Below are 24175 nucleotides of genomic sequence, written 5' to 3' on the forward strand. Positions count from 1 at the left end.
GGTAACAGGGGCAGGACACTAATAACAGGGGAGTGGAGATACGAACGCAGGCGTGCCTGAGTGTTTCAACGCCGTTTGAGAGGCGTGCATAATTAACAGGCAGCGTCATAGTACAGGTCACATGCCTTTTTTTTTCAACACTGATTTCCTCGCAATGCTTGCGGTAGGGTAAAGCAACCGCAAACACTGCATTAGCATCCGATGGTGCTCGATGTACCAATGTTTTAATACACTTCCTGGAGATGACGTGATGCTGGTGGGCGGCTCTGCCTGTGCGATTGGGTGTACGCATACACAAAGTGGCCGCTTGCTAAGACATGGTGGGTGTGCTTATGCTTTGGCGAGCGATCGCTTCCCGTGGCGTCACTTTGACAAATTTGCATACGCATCCAGCGAGCGTACACAGATAGTGAGCGGGTCTGAATCGGGCCCAGAGGCTCTACCGATATTCACATAAGACCAAGTCAACGTTTTTTTCTAAGTGCAGTGCATCCGAAAAGTATTCACAGCGCTTCACTTTTTCCACATTTTGTTATGTTACAGCCTTATTCCAAAATGGAATAAATTAATTTTTAATCAGTGGAAACAGGATGCATCTGAGCTCAGTTTTGAGCTTCATGGCAAAGGCTGTGAATACTTATGTACATGTGAATTCTTAGTGGTTTTTTTTTTTTTAATTACATTTGCAAAAATCTCAAAGAAAAACATTTTACACGTTGTCATTATGGGGTATTGTGTGTAGAATTTTGAGGACAAAAATTAATTTATTCCATTTTAGAATAAGGCTGTAACATAACAAAATGTGGAAACAGTGAAGCGCTGTGAATACTTTCCGGATGCACTGTATGGTCTGGTCGTGTCGGATGTAAATATGTTTCGTGGAGTTTACGGCTGTTTTCAGGTGGAAAAATAAACGTTAGAAAAAGAACATGAATAGGCGGCTTTGCAGTAAATGTGATCCGTAGCATCATGTGAAGACTGTACTGATGCCAGTCATTAGCGAAAGCCTGACAAGCAAGCCTGCCGCGTAATGAATGAAATGTGTGAAAGATTAAATAAAAGGAAATCTGTTATAATATGCGAGAAATAAAGCAATATGGCAAATGTAGAAGCTGATTTTTAACAATTGCATTACTGTTAATGTAAACAAAATAGATGTTAAAGTATTTTAAAAAATAGTTTTTATTTGTACCTCCCTAGTGGAGGAAGGAGTAGTTAGGTTATCAGGAGCAATGAAATGGAGAAACGGAACATGAGTACATACGATATGACACTGACAGCACCTCTCCAAGCAGAGGGAGAACACAAGCAAATAGAAACAGGCAAAACCATACATAGCAAGCCAAAAACTTCAGTGAACCGTTCAGAATGATCAGTTTGCTGGGTCACTTTGGAGGTAGAGTCTCCCGTCTGCTGAAAGGTGGCTCCTGGTTGATGATCATATCTTGGCTGTGACATTCTAAGTTTCCTGCCACGGTTTGATCAGAAGCCTGTTTTTTCAGTGCCGTGTTTATGGCTGAACAGTGTTTTAGATTCTATGGGGTCTATTTACTAAGCCTTACTGTCATTTTTTTCAAATACAGTCTGTGACATAGCAGTTAGGAGCTGATTGGTTGTGACTTTATCTCCGTTCACTTCATCTGCATCCAGAGCTTAGTATATAGACCCCTACATAAGTTACTTAAATGATACACGTGTCCCAATGACCTACTCTTCTCTATCCTCTTGGTTCTCCTCTCCTGCTGATCCTTCCTGAAACTTAGCATGGGCAAGACTGAACTCATTGTTTTCCCACCTCCGGGGATCTCTCTTCTCTTTTCTCTTTTCTCCTCTTTTCTCTTTTCTCCTCTTTTCTCTCTTCTCCTCTTTTGTCTCTTCTCTTTTGTCTCTTCTCTCTTCTCCTCTTTTCTCCTCTTTTCTCTTTTCTCCTCTTTTATCTTTTCTCTCTTCTCCTCTTTTCTCTCTTCTCCTTTTCTCCTCTCTTCTCCTCTTTTCTCTCTCCTCTTTTCTCCTCTTTTCTCTTTTCTCTCTTCTCCTCTCTTCTCCTCTCTTCTCCTCTCTTCTCCTCTTTTGTCTCTTCTCTTTTGTCTCTTCTCCTCCTCTTTTCTCCTCTTTTCTCCTCTTTTCTCTCTTCTCCTCTCTTCTCCTCTCTTCTCCTCTTTTGTCTCTTCTCCTCCTCTTTTCTCCTCTTTTCTCTTTTCTCCTCTTTTCTCTTTTCTCCTCTTTTCTCTCTTCTCCTCTTTTGTCTCTTCTCTTTTGTCTCTTCTCTCTTCTCCTCTTTTCTCCTCTTTTCTCTTTTCTCCTCTTTTATCTTTTCTCTCTTCTCCTCTTTTCTCTCTTCTCCTTTTCTCCTCTCTTCTCCTCTTTTCTCTTTCCTCTTTTCTCCTCTTTTATCTTTTCTCTCTTCTCCTCTTTTCTCTCTTCTCCTTTTCTCTCTTCTCATCTTTTCTCTCTACTCCTTTTCTCCTCTTTTCTCTCTACTCCTTTTCTCCTCTTTTGTCTCTTCTCTCCTCTTTTCTCTCTTCTCCTTTTCTCCTCTTTTCTCTCTTCTCTTTTCTCCTCTTTTGTCTCTTCTCTCTTCTTTTCTCTCTTCTCTCTTCTCCTCATTTCTCTCTTCTTCTTTTCTCTCTTCTCTTTTCTCTCTCCTCCTTTTCTCTCTTCTCCTCCTCTTTTCTCTCTTCTCCTCTTTTCTCTTTTCTCTTCTCTTTTCTCTCTTCTCCTCTCTTCTCTTCTCCTCTCTTCTCCTCTCTTCTCCTCTCTTCTCTCTTCTCCTCTTTTGTCTCTTCTCTTTTGTCTCTTCTCCTCCTCTTTTCTCCTCTTTTATCTTTTCTCTCTTCTGTTTTCTCTTTTCTCTCTTCTCCTTTTCTCCTCTTTTCTCCTCTTTTATCTTTTCTCTCTTCTCTTTTCTCTCTTCTCCTTTTCTCTCTTCTCTCTTCTCTTTCTCTCTTCTCTTTCTCTCTCCTCCTTTTCTCTCTTCTCCTCTTTTCTCTCTTCTCCTCTTTTCTCTTTTCTCTTGTCTTTTCTCTTTTCTCTCTTCTCCTCTCTTCTCCTCTCTTCTCCCCTCTTCTCCTCTCTTCTCCTCTTTTGTCTCTTCTCTTTTGTCTCTTCTCCTCCTCTTTTCTCTCTTCTCTTCTCTTCTCTTCTCCTCTCTTCTCCTCTTTTGTCTCTTCTCTTTTGTCTCTTCTCCTCCTCTTTTCTCCTCTTTTCTCCTCTTTTCTCCTCTTTTCTCTTTTCTCTCTTCTCTTTTCTCTCTTCTCCTTTTCTCTCTTCTCTTTTCTCTCTTCTCCTTTTCTCCTCTTTTCTCTCTTCTCCTCTTTTCTCTCTTCTCCTCTTTTCTCTTTTCTCTCTTCTCCTCTCTTCTCTTCTCTTTTCTCTCTTCTCCTCTTTTCTCTCTTCTCCTCTTTTCTCTTTTCTCTCTTCTCCTCTCTTCTCTTCTCTTTTCTCTCTTCTCCTCTCTTCTCCTCTCTTCTCCTCTTTTGTCTCTTCTCCTCCTCTTTTCTCCTCTTTTCTCTTTTCTCTCTTCTCCTCTCTTCTCCTCTCTTCTCCTCTTTTGTCTCTTCTCCTCCTCTTTTCTCCTCTTTTCTCTTTTCTCCTCTTTTCTCCTCTTTTCTCTTTTCTCCTCTTTTATCTTTTCTCTCTTCTCTTTTCTCTCTTCTCCTTTTCTCTCTTCTCTTTTCTCTCTTCTCCTTTTCTCCTCTTTTCTCCTCTTTTATCTTTTCTCTCTTCTCTTTTCTCTCTTCTCCTTTTCTCTCTTCTCTCTTCTCTTTCTCTCTCCTCTTTTTCTCTCTTCTCCTTCTCTTTTCTCTCTTCTCCTCTTTTCTCTTTTCTCTTCTTTTCTCTTTTCTCTCTTCTCCTCTCTTCTCTTCTCTTTTCTCCTCTTCTCTTCTCCTCTCTTCTCTTTTCTCTCTTCTCTTCTCTTTTCTCTCTTCTCTTCTCTTCTCTCTTCTCCTCTTTTGTCTCTTCTCTTTTGTCTCTTCTCCTCCTCTTTTCGCTCTTCTCCTCTCTTCTCTTCTCTTCTCTTCTCTTCTCTTCTCTTCTCTCCTCTCCTCTCCTCTCCTCTTTTGTCTCTTCTCTTTTGTCTCTTCTCCTCTTTTCTCCTCTTTTCTCTTTTCTCTCTTCTCTCCTCTCCTCTCCTCTCCTCTCCTCTCCTCTCCTCTCCTCTCCTCTTCTCCTCTTTTGTCTCTCTTTCTTTCTTTCTTTCTTTCTTTCTTTCTTCTCTAAAGCCTACCACCCCTCCTCTTAACTCCTCCTCCTTGTCTCATGTCTCCTGATCCCCCTCAGAGATGGAGAGCTGTTTTAATTTTCCCCTTGCCTGGTGACTCTAGCTACAGCGGAGTGCCCAACCCTTCCCCTGTACTTCTTACTCTGTGTCTGTGCTTTTATTGCAATACTTGTATTTATCATTTATGCTACAGTATGTACTGTTCTGGTTTAATGTTACCTCTTGTGCAGCGCTGCCTACGCCTTTTGGCACCTAACCAAAAAAAGACAATAATAATGTTTTAGCACATATGCAAGACCATATTACCAAATGATGATACATATAGCAAACATTTGTTCCCATGTGATGTGTATTTAATAGAAATACTTATTCCACATGGTGGATGATGGAAAATGGTTAATAGACCACAGCAAACTATTCAGTTTTGGCAAAATCTATAACATCCGGTTTTTAGGACCAGGAACTCTAGATTAGAGCAATAAACTGCTTCCCTTCTGGGGTATACAGTTGGTAAATGTACTTTGCACTAAGCCTTGGAGAGGCTGTCCCTCTGCGCTAAGCCTTAGAGAGGCTGTCACTTTGCGCTGAGCCTTGGAGAGGCTGTCACTCTGCGCTGAGCCTTGGAGAGGCTGTCACTCTGTGCTGAGCCTTGGAGAGGCTGTCACTCTGTGCTGAGCCTTGGAGAGGCTGTCGCTCTGCTCTCAGCCTTGGAGAGGCTGTCGCTCTGCTCTCAGCCTTGGAGAGGCTGTCGCTCTGCTCTCAGCCTTGGAGAGGCTGTCACTCTGCGCTGAGTCTTGGAGAGGCTGTCACTCTGCGCTGAGCCTTGGAGAGGCTGTCACTCTGCGCTCAGCCTTGGAGAGGCTGTCACTTTGCAGGCCGTGTAGAAAAATGACAGGAGCTGATTGGTTGATACTTTATGTCCGTCCACTTTATCTCTCTTCAAGGCTTAGTACATAGACCCCTGAGACTCGGTTGCACGCTGATGTACAAATGTCATGCCGCAAATGAATCTGTGTAAGTTAGCAATGTAGTTTTGTTGCTCCCAGTAGCTTTATTTATGCAAATAAGACACATTTTAAGCAAGAAAAATGCTTGGTGCGGCCGATTTGCACGGATCCCGGTACACCAAGAGGCAAGAGGGGCTATTTGGTGCAACTGTGGGTAAAAAAAAAATAACATCTGTCTGTTTTATAACAGCATGTATCTGATTCATATTATCACTGAATAATCTAAATCCCTCTGTCTCTCTGCTACATTCTGTCTCTTTGTTCCTATCTGTGTCTGTATCTTTTTCTATCTCTCCCTCTGTCTCTCTCTCCCTCCCTCTCTCTCCCTCCCTCTCTCTCTCCCTCCCTCTCTCTCTCCCTCCCTCTCTCTCTCCCTCCCTCTCTCTCTCCCTCCCTCTCTCTCCCTCCCTCTGTCTCTCTCTGTCACTCTGTTTCTCTCTCATTCTTTCTTTCTCTCTCCCTCTGTCTCTTTCCCTGTCCCTCTCTCTGTCCCTCTCTCTGTCTCCCTCTCTCTGTCTCCCTCTCTCTGTCTCCCTCTCTCTGTCTCCCTCTCTCTGTCTCCCTCTCTCTGTCTCCCTCTCTCTGTCTCCCTCTCTCTGTCTCCCTCTCTCTGTCTCTCTCTCTCTCTCTCTCTCTGTCTCTCTCTCTCTGTCTCTCTCTCTCTGTCTCTCTCTCTCTCTCTCTCCCCCTCTCTCCCTCTGTCTCTCTCTCTCCCTCTGTGTGTCTCATTCTTTCTTTCTGTCTCTCTCTGTCTGTAAAGCTGGGTACACACTGCATGTCTTCCCCTCTCCTTCTCTCTCCCCCTTTGTCTTTTCTCTGTTCCTCTGTGACACCCTCCGCATCTCTCTCTTTCCTTCTTCCTGTGGGCGTTGAATGGTATGTACTTAGAAATGCAATTTAAGTCGCAAAAGACAGCTCTCCCGATAAGAGCTGTCCTTTGCAAAATCTTTGGATAGAGGAACTTCCGGGTTTGGCACGCTGCGGAGGGAGATTGGCGTCCCGAAAAGAAGCCCGTAGACTTCTATTGGGTAACGCCACCTGAAAATGGCGTTGCCCGCCGGGACGAAGCGCGGTGCTTAGTACATGTGGCAAATGCGGTAAGAACACAGAAAACTGCATTTTCGGGTGTTTAGTACATCCCGCCCTCCGTCTTTCTCTGTCACTCATGAAAGGGCAGTTTGTAACTGTGACCGTAGATCACCTCCATTTAGCGCTAGTTGTGTTTAGACAGATGCTAATTATTACACTGAATAAAATATATATATATATAATTTTTTTTTTTTTTGTCTCCGCAGTCCAACATGATGGGCATCCCGTGCACCTGGACGTCTCTTATCATCCCGGCTGGAGTAACCCAGTGATGGAAATGACCGCTGTCCATCTGTCACGATGCACTAAACAGACCAATGTGTACACAAGGGAGAGCGCTGATCAGACCACGTAAATACCCCATGTGCAGTGTTGTCCGTCACTTCCCTGTCTCTAGCAACTATTCATTCTCATCCGCTTCATTATCTGCTGGCAAACAGATAAACCTTACAGATAAAACCTACTCTGAGCCTCTGTTTGCACAATTACATGTAAAGGATCTGTACATCCGCTGACCAACAAGACATCGCTATTATTATTATTATTCCGATTGCTACGTGAGGAACAACGAACCGGACAGCAGAGAAGTGTACGACGTAAATAAATAGCCAAGGAAGCAAAGTAAATGCAGACATGAAAACAAAGGGTGGGGAGGGGGCTTTACACATACAATGGGCTTCTTACAGGCTTGTTCTCGGCATTCTAAAGGATTAATGCAAAGTTTAGCATTTTAGAATGTGGCACAAACTGTTTCCCATGTGTTCATGGGTCTGAGGGGTCTGATTTAGAGATGTACGCAATGCCGATATTTACGCAGTAAGGCGATATTCTGCGCATGCGTTTAAGTCGCAGTACGCATGCGACAAGGTACATTACTGTAGTCGCTCGCAGTGACTTTTTACTTGCAGTTAGATTCACTGTCAGGGAGCGTTTAGTGGCGGTAACGGGAGTGGTGGCATAAAACGCAGGCGTGGCGTCTGTTTTTAGGGTTATGTCAAAGCCTGCGTCTATGATCCTGTATGCTACAAAAATGGCTCCAGCGTCTCAGTACAGGCGACCATCCTGAATAGATGTAGGGACACTCAGAAGGCTGAGGATCTGCAACCTTCTTTGTACGCAGTCACATCGATTTGCATAGCTGCTGCCTTTGCAGCCCCCTCCATGTATTTTCTTTGCAGCCCCTTCCATGTGTCTCCTTTTGCAGCCCCCTCCATGTGTCTCCTTTTGCAGCCTCCTCCATGTGTCTCTCCTTTTGCAGCCCCCTCCATGTGTCTCTCCTTTTGCAGCCCTCTCCATACGTCTCTCCTTTTGCAGCCCCCTCCATGCGTCTCTCCTTTTGCAGCCCCCTCCATGCGTCTCTCCTTTTGCAGCCCCCTCCATGCGTCTCTCCTTTTGCAGCCCCCTCCATGTTTCTCTCCTTTTGCAGCCCCCTCCATGCGTCTGTCCTTTTGCAGCCCCCTCCATGCGTCTCTACTTTTGCAGCCCCCTCCATGCGTCTCTCCTTTTGCAGCCCCCTCCATGCGTCTCTCCTTTTGCAGCCCCCCTCCATGCGTCTCTCCTTTTGCAGCCCCCTCCATGCGTCTCTCCTTTTGTAACCCCCTCCATGCTCTCTCCTTTTGCAGCCCCCTCCATGCGTCTCTCTTTTTGCTGCCCCCTCCATGCGTCTCTCCTTTTGCAGCCCCCTCCATGCATCTCTCCATTTGCAGCCCCCTCCATGCGTCTCTCCTTTTGCAGCCCCCTCCATGCTCTCTCCTTTTGCAGCCCCCTCCATGCGTCTCTCCTTTTGCAGCTCCCTCCATGCGTCTCTTCTTTTGCAGCCCCCTCGTTGTGTCTCTCCTTTTGCAGCCCCCTCGTTGTGTCTCTCCTTTTGCAGCCCCCTCGTTGTGTCTCTCCTTTTGCAGCCCCCTCCATGTGTCTCTCCTTTTGCAGCCCCCTTCATGTGTCTCTCCTTTTGCAGCCCCCTCCATGTGTCTCTCCTTTTGCAGCCCCCTCCATGTGTCTCTCCTTTTGCAGCCCCCTCCACGTGTCTTCTTTGCAGCCACCTCCTCAATGCTTTTCATTGCAGCCACTCCCCACCCACCATAGTTCCCTATGCGGGCTCCCTCCCTACAGTATACAGACAGTACTTATACCAGTGCCACTCATAGCTATAGCCGCCTGACCCCCCCTCCTATGGTTTTCTCAGGAACCAACTTTACTTACCTTTACTACAGAGCTCCAGCTCCGTGGCCGTTCCCTCAGATCCGCCAGCCGCAGCATCAACGCAGGCAGCCCAGCCCATCCCACTGCAGGCTCACATGCGATCAAATCTAACCGCCGCCCCCCGCCCCACCTCCGATTCTGCTCTGGCTCCAGTCGTGATGCACTGAAAAAATAAAAAATTACAGTAGCTTCCCTCCGGCCGCGGCACCGTGGTGATAGCGCCTAACCGCTGCCCCCTGCCTCTGCTCCTGCTCCATTCACAATGCACTGGAAAGAAAAAGCTGACACCAGCTTCCCTCTGGCTGCGGCACCCTGCTGAGAGGGCTGCCGCGGCGCACAGTTTGGGAACCACTGCACTAGGTTCATGAGTTCACTTCCTAGCCAAGGTTTGTCCGATTGTAAGCTCCACTGGGGAAGGGACTGATGTGAGTGACTAAATACTCTCTGTAAAGCGCTGCATAATATGTGTGTGCTATATGGGATGTAGTTAATATGCCGGCGGATGGGATGCACGCTGCCGATATACCAACGCTGGAATCCCACCACCCGGCAAAATGCAGCCACCGCTATCCTGAAAGGGATTCGGTTACCGACGTCGGAATCCCGAACACGATCCGTGTAAGTATCAGTGTTAGCCTGGGGATTGGGGGATTAGGTATAGGGACCCCCTGGGGAATATTGGGGTAAGGCACCCCCTGGGGAGGGTTAGGGTTGGGCACCCCTCCCGGAAGGCTTAGGGTGCGGGAAGGGGGTGGCCAGAGTTGTGTACCACCGGGGGGAGATTAGGGTTAGGCACCCCCCCCGCCCCCGGAAGGGTTGGGTTTAGGGTGCGGGAAGGGGGGGTTAGAGTTAGGCACCACCGGGGGGAGGTTAGGGTTACTCACCCCCCGGAAGGTTTAGGGTGTGGGGCAGGGGGGTTAGAGTTAGGCACCACTAGGGGGAGGTTAGGAATCCCCCACGGAGATTAGGGTTCGGCACCACTAAGGGAGGGTTAGAGGGGAGGGGTAATATGTTGCAGTGCTCACAGAACTCAGAGGAGCTTCCCAAAGTCACTACATCATGTGACTGTGGCGGTAAGATAGCACTGAGGTGTAGTAGGGATCCCGGCGCACAGAATGCTGGCGCTAAGCATCCTGGCACCAGATTCCCAACGGGTGGGAATGCCGGCACCAGCATCCCAGCGCCTGCGATTACGGCAAGTATAAGGGTTTGGTTGGCGAGGGTTAGTGTTAGGCTGCGGGAGGGGAGGGGAGGGTTAGTGTTAGGTTGCGGGAAAGGTGGGGTAGGGTAGGGTGAGGGTTAGGGATTAGTGTAGAGGTATTTACCTTTGCGCGTCGGGATGCTGCTGTCGTTATTCTGACCACCAACATCCCAACTGCCAGGTTCCCGTAAGTATGCAGAGTTATAAATCATGTGTTGCGTCTGGAAGAAACACTCTCAAGCGCTTGTGGACCATAATGTCCCGGGATACAGTTAAATCCAAGTGGCTCCACAACTGGAGAGACAATAGTTGCTGCTGTAGGGAGTGGAAAATGCCATGAAATTCACATAGTCAGCGACTGATGGAAAGATAACTTTGCAGCAATAGTATGAAAGGTGCAGTCAGCCCTGGGAAATTCTGGTAGATGCACTACATGGCCAAAAGTATGTGTACTCTCTGACTTCACACCCATATGTACTTAAACATCTCATTCCAAAACCAAGGGCAGTAATATAGCGAGAGTGTCTCCGCTTCGCTGCTGCGACAGTCTCCGCTTCTCTGGGAAGGCTTCTCACTAGATTTTGGGACAGGGCTGCAGGGATTTCTTACCATTCAGCCACAAGAGCATTAGGGGGAGATGTATCACTCATCACAAATAAAGTGCAATACATCCCCCCCTATTTTCTTACATACTGGCACTTCCTAGTTTCACCTGTTCATCCAAATGCCGCAGGAAACGAATCCCTCTCTGACGTTTTTCTGCACCAGTGAGGGCTGCAGACCTTATTTTTAATACATATGGGGAGCCAAATTCATTGCAGCAAACCTCCAAAAATGGACGTTTGTAACATTTTTAAGATTAGGGCCTTAGGGCCTGATTCAGAGGCAGGAGCTGAAGCTGCTGTGACTGGAGACTTTTTGCGGAATCGCAGCGGCAATAATATGCAAATGCTAGTTTCAGCCAATAGTGTGTGCCAGAATGTGAAAGCCACGGGACCCCGCTTTCAATGCCCGTGGATGGTAAGCTCCGGCCAATGGTTCCAAACACTCCACCATTGGCGCACCACCGCATTCACCATCAACACTTGCACCAGTCTATGGCAGACGCAGTGTCTCCTCCCGAAATTCCACTGAACACGGCCTCTGCATCTGAGAACGCAGCCGGATTCGCTAAGACGCCTGGGAAGCTCCATAACACACCCCTGAGATGGACTTTTTTTGTGTTCACTTTAGGCCACCTCCCAGTCATCCCAGGAACGCCCATGGTGTTGCTTAGCTATTTCCAATGCCTGCGACTCCGTGCACAACAGCGCAAGGAGCCATATACTTCATACTCTGCGCAGACATTAACACTGCGTTTCCCTCTAAATTGGGCCCGTAGTGAGGGTAAGCACTGAGGCAATTGGGCAATAATGCCTAGCTTGCGGTCTGTCTTCCAATTCAGCACAACCGTTATTGAATGGGGTTTGCGGCCTCACCAAACTCTGCACACCATTTTTTTTTCTTTGATGGGCCTGGCTTTCTATACTGCATGGTGAAGGAGGAACTATTATTTTTTCCGGACTGTTGTGTTAGAATCGCACAATTTTCTAGCATGTCACTGTTGGCTGTAGCACTAAGGTCTGAGGGCCTGATTCAGACCCGCTCGCGAGCGCACAGGGCTCACAAGCGGGTCGATGGTCCCCGACTGCACATGTGCCTCCTCCTCCGGCGTGCGCATGCGCGAGACCCGTACTGCGACGGCAGCTCCGTTCGCAACGGGTCTCGCTACAAGACGGTGCGGCTGTCGATGTTGTTTGACAGCCCGCCCCGTTTTGTAGGCGCTGAGGGGGGGTGGCTGCACAAACGCAGGTGTTCCCTCAGGAACGCCTACCGTTTGTGGGTGGCCCTACTGACATCACTCGTGATGTCAGGAGTGGACTTCCCGCTCTATTAGGAAGTCCACTCGGCTTGCGAGAGCTGAGACCCTACCACAGGGTCTCCTCGCAAGCCGGATGGTTGCGATAATCGTGACCATCGCCAGGCCGCCTGCAAAAGCTGTGGATGGTCACCCACAGCTTAGCGAGCGTCCTGGAGGGTGAAAAAAAAAATCCCCGCCCTGATTCAGATCGAGCGCTCGCAAACATCGAGCGGCTCTGAATCAGGCCCTGAGAGCCAAGCTATGACAAACGTCCGCAGACATTATTCCTCCTCCACATTCAGGCAGCAAGGATCCTGGCATCCGCCAAAGCCCGCTTCGTCTAAGTGACGGCCCGATGTTGCAGTGTGATTCTTCACTCCATCGGGCATTTTCCATAGCACATGGTGATCTGAGCCTTGTGTTCAGCCGGTTGGCCATTGGACCTCACTCCATGAAGTTTCAGAGGAATGGTTTTTGTGCTGACGTTGCTTCCAGAAGCTATTTGGAACTCAATAGTGAGTGGTGAAATTACATGCCCAGGGCCTGCAACAAAAATCATGGGGTCCGGTAAACCCATGTTTGTTTTTTTTTAGGCCCCCCCCCCCCCTTCCCCGGGTCCCTCCTTTATTTGGTTTCTCTGCCTATGAAGAAATTGTTCCTCCCTGAGCAGATGGTGACTTCAGTCGGTATTCACTATTCACGCAGGAGATCACATGGTCTGGAAGATGCTTGTTTGCATAGGAATATTACAGTTTAATAATATTAATTTGTTTGATGAGGGAAGTTCAAATTTTGCCCTGCACCAAAACTTCTGTTACTATGTATAATCTGGTTGAATCTCTGCTATATGACAATGATTATTTTGTATAATTTGTATCAGTAATGTTTCTTTAGAATGACCCCGTGACTTTTCCTTCTAATCCTGTCCATTGTGGCCTAGGCATAGGTTACAGTTGAGTTTCTGTGGGGCCCCCTGGAACCTTAGGGCCCAATACAGCTGGGACCTTAGCCCCTCCCCCTGGCCTGTGCATGCCACACACTGTTCCGTGAACTTGCGTGGCTGATCACTACACAGCTGTTATCATTCCTAGATGTTTACCTTTCACAATAACTGCAATTACAGGAGACCTGGGCACCTCTAGCAGGGCAGAAATGTGACAAACTGACTTGTTGGTAAGGTGGCATCCTGGGACAGTGTCACTGTGAAATCACTGAGATCTTCAGGGTGATCAAGGGTTGAATTTACTAAACAGTGATTTTCCAAAGCATCAATTTATCACCAGAGTTGACCGCTGGATTTAAAGCAACAATAGCAAACAAAGGCCCTGATTCAGAGCCGCTCGCATCCAGTCTATGCAAATTTTTCAAAGTGATGCCATGGGAAGCGATCGCTCTGTGTACGCAGACACCCATAAGCGTATGTTGAGTCGCCCACTAGCACACATCATCTCCAGGAAGTGTATTAAAACAATGGTACATCGAGCACCATCGGTAGCGAGCACAGCACTTGTGGTTGCCTTACTCTGCCGCAAGCACTGCGAGGGCTTCAGTGTAAAAAAACAGGCATGTGATGTGTACTATGACGCTGTCTGTTAATTATGCATGCCTTAAAAACAGCGTTGAAACACCGAGGCACGCCTGCGTTCGTACCGCCACTCCCCCGTGATTAGTAACCTGCCCCTGTTACCACCCACAAACGGCCTCTCCTGTCACTCATTACACTGGGCTGTCTTTGCTGGGCGAGCGAGCGGGTTGCGATCGCACAGAGTAGTTCGCGCACGCGCAGAACGAAGCATTGGGCCGCTTGCGAGCGCACAGCGCTAGCGAGCGGGTCTGAATGAGGTCCAAAATGCAAAACGAGCCTGATTTACCATTTACCTGTATTGCTATTTCCATTTTAAATAATCAGAGGCTTGGAAAACGTACCTGTTTTGCACCGGTAACCGGTGTAGCTGAAATGGACAAACACACTAATGTGAAGGGGTGTCCACATACCGTTAGCCGTGCCTTGTACTTGGCCAGGTTTGAGTGTGACACAAATGCTACACTTTATACTGGAATAGAAAATAGCTTGTGAGCAGGGCCTTCCTACCGCTGGGTCTGTCTGTTATTACTCAGTTTGGTTCTATTTATGGGCCTGATTCAGAGCCGCTCGCTATTTGCGGTCGTTCATTTAAAAAAAAGGGGTGGCTATTCAAATGAACCGTTCGCACTTTGCGGTCTGTTCACGCCTCTAAGTCTGAACGAGCGAGCAAAACTTGCGGTCGAAATTTTGAAAAATACGCCCCCTAGCCGCTCGCATCATACGTCATGTCCGCTATTTATTAGATTAATCGAGTACATCGAACAGCGTATGAACTGCTCGCTATTTTTGTGGTTGGTTTTTTCAACCACTATTTTACGAGTAGTTCTGACTAAAAAAAAACCAAGTGACGTGGTCGCTGACGCTGCTGTATTAATTATGCACACCCATAAAATGCCCGTTTTAACCTTTAAGCACGCCTGCGTTCTGATCTCCAGTCCCCGTTTTCAAGCACCTTCCCCCGTTACCACCCACATACGCCTCCTCCTGTCACTCAAAATAGCAGACATTCGCTATTTTGCGAACAAACGATTTTCGGCCGCACTGACTGGTTCGCGCATGCGTATTACAATCTATACGCATGCGCAGTTGTGCGAACATCGCTCAGTGCGAACGAGCGGCCGCTTACGAGCGGCTCTGAATCAGGCCCTATGTTTCCAATGTTGATTCAGATAAGAAACTGTAAATAAATAAATAAAATATCACTATGGGAATGTTTCTCACACAGGAAGCAGAAAATGTTTTCTCCGCTGACTCAAAGTAAGAGCTTTATTTTGCTGGGTCTGTACAAGACTGGTCTTGTGCTTCCCTGGGGGTACACAACTGTGTAATCTCTTTGGTATTCCTCATCTCTCTTCCTTCAGGAAGAGCAGCAAGTCGTGCAGACCCAGCCAGTCTGGCCTCTTTCCTGTGCGTGATGGGAGGGGGGGGAGGATGGGGGGTCACCTGACTGGGTCTGAATCTGCTCCTGACGTTTTTGTATAATGTAACCTTGTGTGTGTGTGTGTGTGTTTCAGTTGTTCTGTTTTACCTCTAATGAAGTATAGAACGTCACTATTCAGCATATAAAACATAAACATCATCCCAACATTGTAAATGGGATGTTTGGCTGACTTTTAAAATTCAATGTCTTTTTCTGTGGATTTTGTCCAGATGGAACTGGCTGAAACAGCCAATTATGAATAAACAATACGATGTCATATAAGGATAAAGGTCCATTAAACATAACTTTTTATTTCACACTTTCCAGTGTCATAGCCCTGTCAATGCTTTGCTAATGTACTAGGTTTACGCTGAAGAGCCTAGCTAGGAAACACAGTCCATCTTCAGCTGTTAGATAATGGGTACCTGTACGGGTACCACTGACAGTGTACATTACCTGGCAGCAGTGGAAATCCCGATCGTCCTCAGGTAAGTATTAGCTAACCTAATTCTACCCCCTAACCCTGACTCTCCCTTAGGGGTGCCTAACCCCCCCCCCCCAGTACCTAACCCTAATCCCTCCTCTAAGTGCCTTAAACCTAACCCCCCCTTCCCCGCTGCCTAAACCTACGTCCTCTCGGGGGTGCCTAACCCTGATCCCCCTTCCCCTAGCCTAAAAACCTCCTAGGAGGGTGCCTAACCCTAAGTCCCCCCCGGGAACCCTAAACCCAACCCTCCCCCCCTCACCCGTGCGGCTATCCGTGGTCGGCGTCCCTTCGATCGAGATGCCGGGCGTCGGTCTCCCGGCGTATGTCTAATGACAGGTGTTGGCATATCGAGGCCTGTCTTTAGACCCTTTCCGGGATATGACAGTGGGAAAGCCGGCTGTCGGGATTAGGTCCGCCGTCTTCCCGACTGCATACCTACAATACCTAACTTAATTCAGTTCTGGTGGGCTGGGGAGGCAAGGAGTCAAATTCTGGCTTAGACTCATGAAGGGTCATCACATCACATGTATTACCTTTCTATGTGTGTGTGTGTGCTCTGGAATACACCTTACAGACATATCTATGGGTCTGTGCCCATAGCAAAGTGAAAGGCTTGATGCTCCAACCTATATCACATTATACACATTATATGCCACACTGTAATGCCCCTAGTTCACATAATATGCTACACTGTAGTGCCCCAGTTTACATAATATGCCACACTGTAGTGCCCCAGTTTACATAATATGCCACACTGTAGTGCCCCCAGTTCATATAATATGCCACACTGTAGTGCCCCCAAGTCACATTATATGCCACACTGTGGTGCCCCAAGATCACATTATATGCCACACTGTGGTGCCTCTAGTTGACATTACATGCCACACTGTAGTGCACCACCCAGTTCACATTGAGGAGGTTGCTAATCCGGCAAAATAAAGAACCTTCCTACAGGCTGGCACATAATGAATCCTCCTGGCTTCTTCAGCTCCTTTCTCTGACATTGACACCTGTTGGCCAAAAGTACAGAGAGCTCTGTGCACTGTACATAGCTTTGCAGAATGCTTGGCCATAACTAGGCGTTGGCCAGTATCCACTGGCACCATGGGATATCGGGGGCACCATGGCTGCTGAGCCAAGCGGCACTCCCAATCGACCAAAGCCCCTAGCAAGTGCCATCCTGGCCAACGTCTAGTAAAGTGCAACATGATGGCACAAAGCGATTCCTATTAAAGTTGTAGGAGAAGACCTGAACATTGGCTGCTATGATGCAACTATAGCTATTGTAGTGAAAAGGATAGTGTGACCCTCTTCACTACAAGGAGCTCTCCTAATTGTGCCCCGTCTCCACCTCTTTCTCACTGAAAAAAATTATTTCTCCAAAAAATAAAAAATTGTTTTCTCCACATTTTATCGCAAAGCTAGATGGCTGGGTATATGCCTTCTCCAAACATTGCAAGTAATGGCATCACCCGCCCATCTCCATCCATCGCCCCAGGCCATCTTCTGTTTCTCTACAGACACAGCCTAGAGGCGCTATGTACTAGGGTGTATTGGTGAACATTTAGGTGCGCTAGAGCAAATCATTGTACATACAGGACCAAACGGAGGACCAGAGCTGACTTTCCCCTGTGCTGCAGCTGTTTTGTGCTTTGCAGTTTAACTACATTGCCCCGAAATACAGTGTAACCGTGACCAGTATTTTTAAAGATATAACATAAGGATACAAAGGGACCATGTTAACTTTTCGATTCATATACATGTGTGTGTGTGTGTGTGTGTGTATATATATTTTATCCTTTATTTATAGGGCACCACTGTTTCATGTAGCGCAGTACAATCAGATGGTGTTTGTGCATTGATATCTGTATCTACATCAGTGGAGCTTACAATTGAATTTCTTACTACAGTCAGGGCCTTTGAGACATCCACGGGTCCCAGGTACTGAAGGGGGTGTGGCCTAATCAGGCAGATGTTGTCTTGCCCCTACTCCAAATGAACTATATAAAATACTATGCAAGACCCCACAAAACCGGCCCGGGCTCCCACCGGGCCACTCGGGCGAAACCGGTCCCAGGTAATTAGTATCTGATCCCCCTCTCTCTGTGCCACTAACTAAAGACACACAAACTAAGGCGCAGACTCGTAGTATGGAAAAATAGCAGTCATCTTTTTATCCCGGTTATATGTTAAAAATGCTGGTTTTGATATCTATATAATAATCAAGGAGGGCTGTCGTGCCTCATGGTATACTCATGGTAACGGCTCCCACTGGCGAAGGGGACAGGAGAGAAGAACCCGCCACAGTGTTAGTATGGCGGAACAGAAACGTAGGTGGCCCTATTGTAAGACGTGTCTAAGACTACTAATGTAAATATAATAAGAAAATATTGTAAATATGACAATACCTAGCTGAGTTCCTTCAAATAATTTTCATTGATTTAATCTCCTATTAATATTTAATATATTTGTATGATTGTAATAAAGCGCCCAGCGTAAAAAGGCATTTGTGAATTTCTGCCTTAATTCAGAACTTTGGACTTTTATTCACTTTATTGTACAGCGTTGGAGCTAGTTTACATGACATATGGGCGATAAATTCAATTAGCAGCGGGACTTACTACCCAGCTGCAGCTCCCGGGTTTGTTGCGCGGTAAGCCCTGCGGCTAACGTGCGGTAACCCATAGGTCCCGCGTTAGGTGCCCAGAGCTTTGAGGTGGCCACTAGCGGGCAGCCTCTGCAAACCTGAAAGCCCTACTAGCCGCAGATTGTGCAGACAGCATACTAGTAAGGGCAGTTGGTTAATTGGATTTGGCCCATTGTATTCCTGTGTGGATTCTATTTTTGTTTTGTAAGGCAGTTTCAATGATAAAACAATCAACATACCAGTATCATTTTTGGACTGTGGGAGAATGTACACATACATATTCACAAACAAGAGTGAGCAAACACACAAACACACAGGATCAACCAGTCACTATTTGTAACTTATTCATTAACAAATTCACACCAAACAAAAACTTGGTTACTTTCCCTAGAATCAACTAAGTGATATACAAATAGGAGGAAGAAGAAAAGTGGGGGGTGTAACATAATACAGCTACTATCAAAGTAGTGTTGTTTGTTTGTTTTGTTTACAAATTATTTTATTGTATGTGTATGTTCGGGTACGATGCCTGCAAATATAACTATAAAACAAATCAGACAGGGCCCGGCAAAGAGACTGATTTACTACCTTACGCAAGGTTCATGCATGCGTACGGTTGCACCGCCCGCTGTTTTTTTTTTTTTCTTTTACTGCAACCGTCATTAGTATAAACACTTGCACCGACCACATCAGGCCAGAAATATGAGGGGGTATAGTATGTCTGCTGGGCAGAAGCATCTCATTGAAAATTCGCAGCCAGATTTAATTTTGTGGTTTGTAACTGCTCCGGCGTAGACGCTTTGCGCGGCCTCTCGCTTGTTATTGTATCCCTAAGAAATGCATAGGAGGAAAAGTGTAAAACCACCCGTTACCACTACCTGCAATTCCTTTTTTCTCTTATCATAAAATATAGCTCATACAAACAAGCCTTTCCTGATTATGCACCGAAAATACTCACGCCAAATGTTTGTAGTCTGATGACGTACACCTAATATTCTACAACACAGACCGAGGGCCTGATTCAGACCCGCTCGCGAGCACACAATGCTCGCAAGTGGGTCGATGTTTCCCCACTGCGCATGCGCCGCTTCCGGCGTGCGCATGCGCGAGCCCTAGCGAGCGACGGCAGCTCCGTCGCTCCGGGGCTCGCTACAAGGCGGCAGCTCCGTCTGCTCAGGGGCTCTCTCCGGGGCAGCTCCATCGCTCGCTACATCAATAGCCGGGGCGGCTATCGATGTTGATTGACAGCTCACCCCGTTTTGTAGGCGGGGAGAGGGGGTGGGTGCACAAACGCAGACGTTCCCTTAGGAATGCCTGCCGCTTGTGGGCGGCCCTACTGACATCACTCGTGATGTCAGTAGTGGACTTCCTGCTCTATTAGAGCAGGAAGTCCACTCTGGCTTGCGGGAGTCGAGACCCTCCGGCAGGGTCTCGACGCAAGCCCTATGGTCGCGATAATCGCGACCATTGCCAGGTCACTTGAACTAGCTGTGGGTGGTCACCGACAGCTTTGCGAGCGGCCTGGAGGCCAAAGCCAAAAAAAACAAAAAGCACCCTGATTCAGAGCGAGCGCATACAAACATCGTGCGCCTCTGAATCAGGCCCAAACACAACATGGAACACAACACATTCAAAAATTTCACCCCAAGTTTTCATATCTGCATAAGCACGGCGTATTCACATTGCCTCACAGCACAGGGGTCGTTGGTTCGATTCCCACCTAGGTTATGTGTGGAGTTTGTATATTCTCCCTGTGTTTGGTTGGGTTTCCTCCAGGTACTCCGTTTTCCTGTCACACTGCAAAAATATACGGGTAGGTTAAATGGCTCCCGACAAACAAATTAGTCCTAGTGTGTAAATGTAAGGCGTATATTTACTAAAGTGTAGGTTTTTAGAAGTGGAGATGTTGCCCATAGCAACCAATCAGAGTCTAGCTATTATCTTTTAGAAGGTACTAGATAAATGATGAGTTTTAATGAATCATTTCCAATTAAAATTACTTTATATTGTTTGTTTGTGCGCTTTTTTTACTTTACTAAACGCATTTGTATTTTCTTTTTTTTTTTTAATTTCTTCTTCCTTTTTGTCCTCTTCAGATGCACGACTATGAGCAGTGATATGGCGCGAAGTTACTCCCAACTTTGAATGCTAAAAGCACATTCTACAAGTTAGATTCATCTCGCAGCGAGGTCCCGCTGGAGCCTCGCGTAATGTGCGGTATTACGGTAAGTAAAACAGCATTTATTTTGCACTTGCACGTGTATTGGATATGAGGAAGAATTGCAGATATGTTTTACCTGTAAAATCCGGTGAGGTTACTACAAGATCACAGGCTGAATTGAATCGGCCTCTAAAAGGGTAATTTCCCTGTGAAGTATGAAAACACAAAAATATTCATTGTTTACTCCAGTGGTTTCCAAACACCGGTCCTCAAGGCTCCCCAACCGTTCAGGTTTTAGAGAGATCTTTGGATGAACACAGGTGACTTAATAGGTACCTCAGGCAATTTAATTTAACCAACTGTGCTTAACCATGGCTATCTCTAAAACCTGAACTGTTGGGGAGCCTTGAGCACCATGTTTGGGAACCTCTGGTTTACTCGCTTAACCATCCATGCATTCTATGGAAATAATAAATGAACATTCCAGGTTTGGTGAGGATAGAAAATATGAAAGGATTAAAAAGTTTATTTTCTACCCAATTATTTTCCTACATTCCGAGCAGTGGTTATTTGCAGCCATAAAATAAGGATGAATCATTGCTTTAATGTACTCTTGTGCTAAGGCTAAATAGACACACTATCAAACATAGGTTTTCTAAGTTAAATGGTTGTCTCCTCATTACAGGATTGAATGACTACAAACGTGTGATCATGGGAGATATGAAGACCCCAGATTTTGATGACCTTCTGGCGGCCTTTGACATTCCTGATATGGTGGATCCAAAAGCAGCCATTGAGTCTGGACATGATGATCATGATAGTCACATGAAGCAAAACCAAGGCGATGACGATGCCCATGGCCCTTCATCCTCTGATGTTGGTGTAAGCGTTATAGTTAAAAACATAAGAACCATAGACTCTTCTGAGCCATCTGAGAAAGATAGTCACCACTCCACGGGTAATGGCTTACACAATGGCTTTCTTACCATCTCCAACCTTGAACGTTTCAACAAAGAAGGACTGAAATCCCTCAAAGATAAAGCTGTTCTATCTGGCACCGTCCCTAAAGAGTCTGTTTTCAACCAGTTCAGCCCGATTTCCAGTGCTGAAGAATTTGACGACGATGAAAAAATTGAAGTGGATGATCCTCTCGATCGACGAGACCTGAGCAGAAGTTTTGGCTCTAATACTTTAACGGGATCGGTTCCTCAGCATCCCTGTGAACGGGACAAAGTTCAGGTGATGGAACATTTGATTAAATCTGGAACTGTCGTTTCTAGCAGTGTGGACAAGAGCAAAGAGTGCCAGAAAGACTTTGAGACTAGTTCAGCAAGTTTAAGTGTCTATGATGCCTTAAAAGGGAAAAAACTTGATGAAAAACTAAAAGAAAGTGCTCAGAGACTCCTAGAGAGCAGAATTATTGATGGGAAACTAGAGCCAGAAAAAAGTGAAGTCAACGGAGTTAGCGTATCGCAGTTGAAGTTAAAGACCTCTGCAAAACTTTCTTCTTGCATTGCCGCGATTGCTGCTCTTAGTGCTAAGAAAGTAGCCTATGGTCCAAAAGATGTTCATACCAACTCAGAGGAGTCATCACCGGTACCAAAAGACATTAGTGATAGTCCATTGACAAACGTGAAGTCTCCCGATGCTCAGGTGACCATGCAAAATCTCATTGACGGTACAAAGAAGACCCCTTTGAAGCCACCCGATAGTCCAAGGAGCGTGTCCAGTGAGAATAGCAGCAAAGGCTCACCATCGTCTGGTGGTTCAACTCCTGCTATTCCAAAAGTAAGAATAAAGACTATCAAGACATCATCTGGAGAAATCAAGAGAACGGTCACCAGGGTTTTGCCTGACTTTGAAGCGGATGGGACAAACAAACCTTCTGATCAAATGTCGTCTTTAGTGGTGTCCTCTCTTTTGTCATCGCCTACAACTGCCGCAGCTGTGCTTTCTTCACCTACAAGAGCCTCCTTACAGACGAGCATTGCCAATAATGCCGTGGTTGCAACAGATGTTACTTCGAAACAGGTCACCATCAAACCTGTGGCCACTGCCTTTCTGCCTGTATCTGCCGTAAAAACAGCAGGCTCGCAAATAATAAATTTGAAGTTTGGTAATAATACTACAGTTAAAGCCACCGTAATATCTGCTGCCTCTGTCCAAAGTGCCAGCAGTGCTATCATCAAGGCTGCCAATGCCATTCAACAGCAGACGGTGGTAGTTCCAGCTTCGAGTCTTGCCAATGCTAAACTTGTGCCAAAGACGGTGCATTTTGCCAATCTCAACCTCTTGCCTCAAGGTTCTCAAGCTACTACTGAACTTCGACAAGTGTTAACTAAACCCCAACAGCAAATCAAGCAGACTCTTGTGTCGACCGCTGCGGTGATGCCAACTAAAAAGGTGTCCAGAGTCCAAGTAATGGCTTCCTCGCAAAGCTCTGTGGTGGAGGCCTTTAATAAAGTACTGAGCAGTATTAATCCAGTTCCAGTATATGTCCCCAACCTTTGTCCTCCAACCAATGCGGGGATTACCTTGCCTGTCCGTGGATACAAGTGTTTAGAATGTGGGGACGCTTTCGCCCTTGAAAAAAGCCTTTTGCAGCATTACGACCGCCGGAGTGTACGGATAGAAGTCACCTGCAACCATTGCAAGAAAAATTTAGTTTTTTACAATAAGTGCAGTCTTCTGTCTCATGCCCGCGGACACAAGGAAAAAGGTGTTGTCATGCAGTGTTCGCACCTTATCCTAAAGCCAGTCCCAGTAGATCAGATGATTGCATCATCTCAAAATGGTGTTTCCACTCCGTCAGCCCCAGCTCCTTCCAGACCAAGCCCTGCTATAGTGGTGGCACACGCGGTGTCTAAGGTGCTTCCTGGGACGTCTGCACCAGTGATTTCGGCTCCTGTGAGCGCTCCCATCACACCGGCTATGCCTTTGGATGAAGATTCTTCCAAGTTGTGCAGGCATAGTCTGAAGTGCTTGGAATGCGCCGAGGTTTTCCTAGATGAAACCACCCTAGCAACACACTATCAGCAAGCTGTGGATATAAGCGGCCAAGTACGGTACCATGTATACTTCTGAAGATTACCAAATCAGAGCTCATTTAATAATGATTTAAGTTTCCGTTGCTCTATTGCCCACTTAATGTACAGTTATTATCGAAGTGCAGTGGTGGCAGCCATTTTGTGATAATATTTTGGCAGCAAAGCAGCCATTTTGTTTTCCAGTCTTCATGAAAATGCTCTCCTGCCTTTTCAAGTTCTAGGAACCACTGATAAAGGCAAAGGCAACTATTATTTCTGCCAGACCAGATATTTATAAACAAGCAGTTTATTAATATGCAGTGACCTAAATGCCTCCTAGTGAATAAATAGACTGTGTTCTTATGAATCATAGTCCAGTCCACAATATGGCTGCCTTTACTGTGTGTGGGTGACCGATGCCCTTCAATGTTTTATAATGTACACTTTCTCATAAGGACTGTCGAGTAGAATGAAGAAAAATGTGAGCCAACACTGAAAGAAAGCTCTTTGGTCATTTATTGGGCCTTATATGGGGAAAATCTCAGTCATAATATCTTATATAAAACTACAGTATGTGGAAAACATACACAGAAAGCCTTTAGACCAGTGGTTCCCAAACTGTGCGCCGTGGCACCCTGGGGTGCCTCGGGACCCTTGCAGGGGTGCCTCAGGTTGGTGGTCCAGCACCAAATCAATTTATTTGTGGTCAATGTAATGTAAATGTGTGAACAAACAGCACAAACCTGTACACCACCACATACCGTATATACTCGAGTATAAACCGCCCGAATATAAGCCGAGGTACCTACTTTTACCACAAAAAACTGGGAAAACTTATTGACTCAAGTATAAGCCTAGTGTGGGAAATGGCAGCAGCTGGTAGTGCCCCCAGTAGTAATTCCCCCTGGTTATGCCCCCAGTAGTAATCCCTCCTGGTAGTGACCCCAGTGGTAATCCCCCCTTTCAGTGCCACCAGTAGTAATCCCCCACTGGTAGTGCCCCCTGTAGTAATCCCCCCCTGGTAGTTCCCCCCTGGTAGTGCCCCCTGTAGTAATCACCCCCTGGTAGTTCCCCCAGTGGTAATCCCCCCTTTTAGTGTCCCCTGTAGTAATCCCCCCCTGGTAGTGCCCCCTCTAGTAATCCCCCCCTTGGTAGTTCCCCCAGTGGTAATCCCCCCTTTTAGTGCCCCCTGTAGTAATCGCCCCCTGGTAGTGCCCCGTGTAGTAAT

General features: G+C 46.6%; 1 protein-coding gene, 1 long non-coding RNA gene and 1 pseudogene across 2 annotated transcripts in view; 2 read left to right on the forward strand and 1 right to left on the reverse strand.

The window, feature by feature from the left end:
- The window catches only part of LOC148519506 (uncharacterized), a 34726-nt gene extending 14808 nt beyond the window's left edge, over positions 1 to 19918 (forward strand). The window contains exons 2-3 of the long non-coding RNA XR_015878929.1: positions 6525 to 6669; positions 19857 to 19918. This is a non-coding gene — a long non-coding RNA (uncharacterized LOC148519506). The remainder of the gene's footprint in view (positions 1 to 6524; positions 6670 to 19856) is intronic.
- LOC148519507 (uncharacterized) lies at positions 1386 to 3978 on the reverse strand (annotated as a pseudogene).
- Positions 19919 to 20622: 704 nt separating the features above from the next.
- The window catches only part of ZNF532 (zinc finger protein 532), a 39388-nt gene continuing 35835 nt past the window's right edge, over positions 20623 to 24175 (forward strand). The window contains 1 exon segment of the mRNA XM_088476477.1: positions 20623 to 22981. Coding sequence (XP_088332603.1) covers positions 20633 to 22981 — 2349 coding nt within the window. The 5' untranslated portion in view covers positions 20623 to 20632.

Source organism: Taudactylus pleione, unplaced genomic scaffold (genome assembly GCF_031769625.1).
Source record: "Taudactylus pleione unplaced genomic scaffold, aTauple2 ptg000189l, whole genome shotgun sequence".
In the NCBI taxonomy this organism is placed as follows: Eukaryota; Metazoa; Chordata; class Amphibia; order Anura; family Myobatrachidae; genus Taudactylus; species Taudactylus pleione.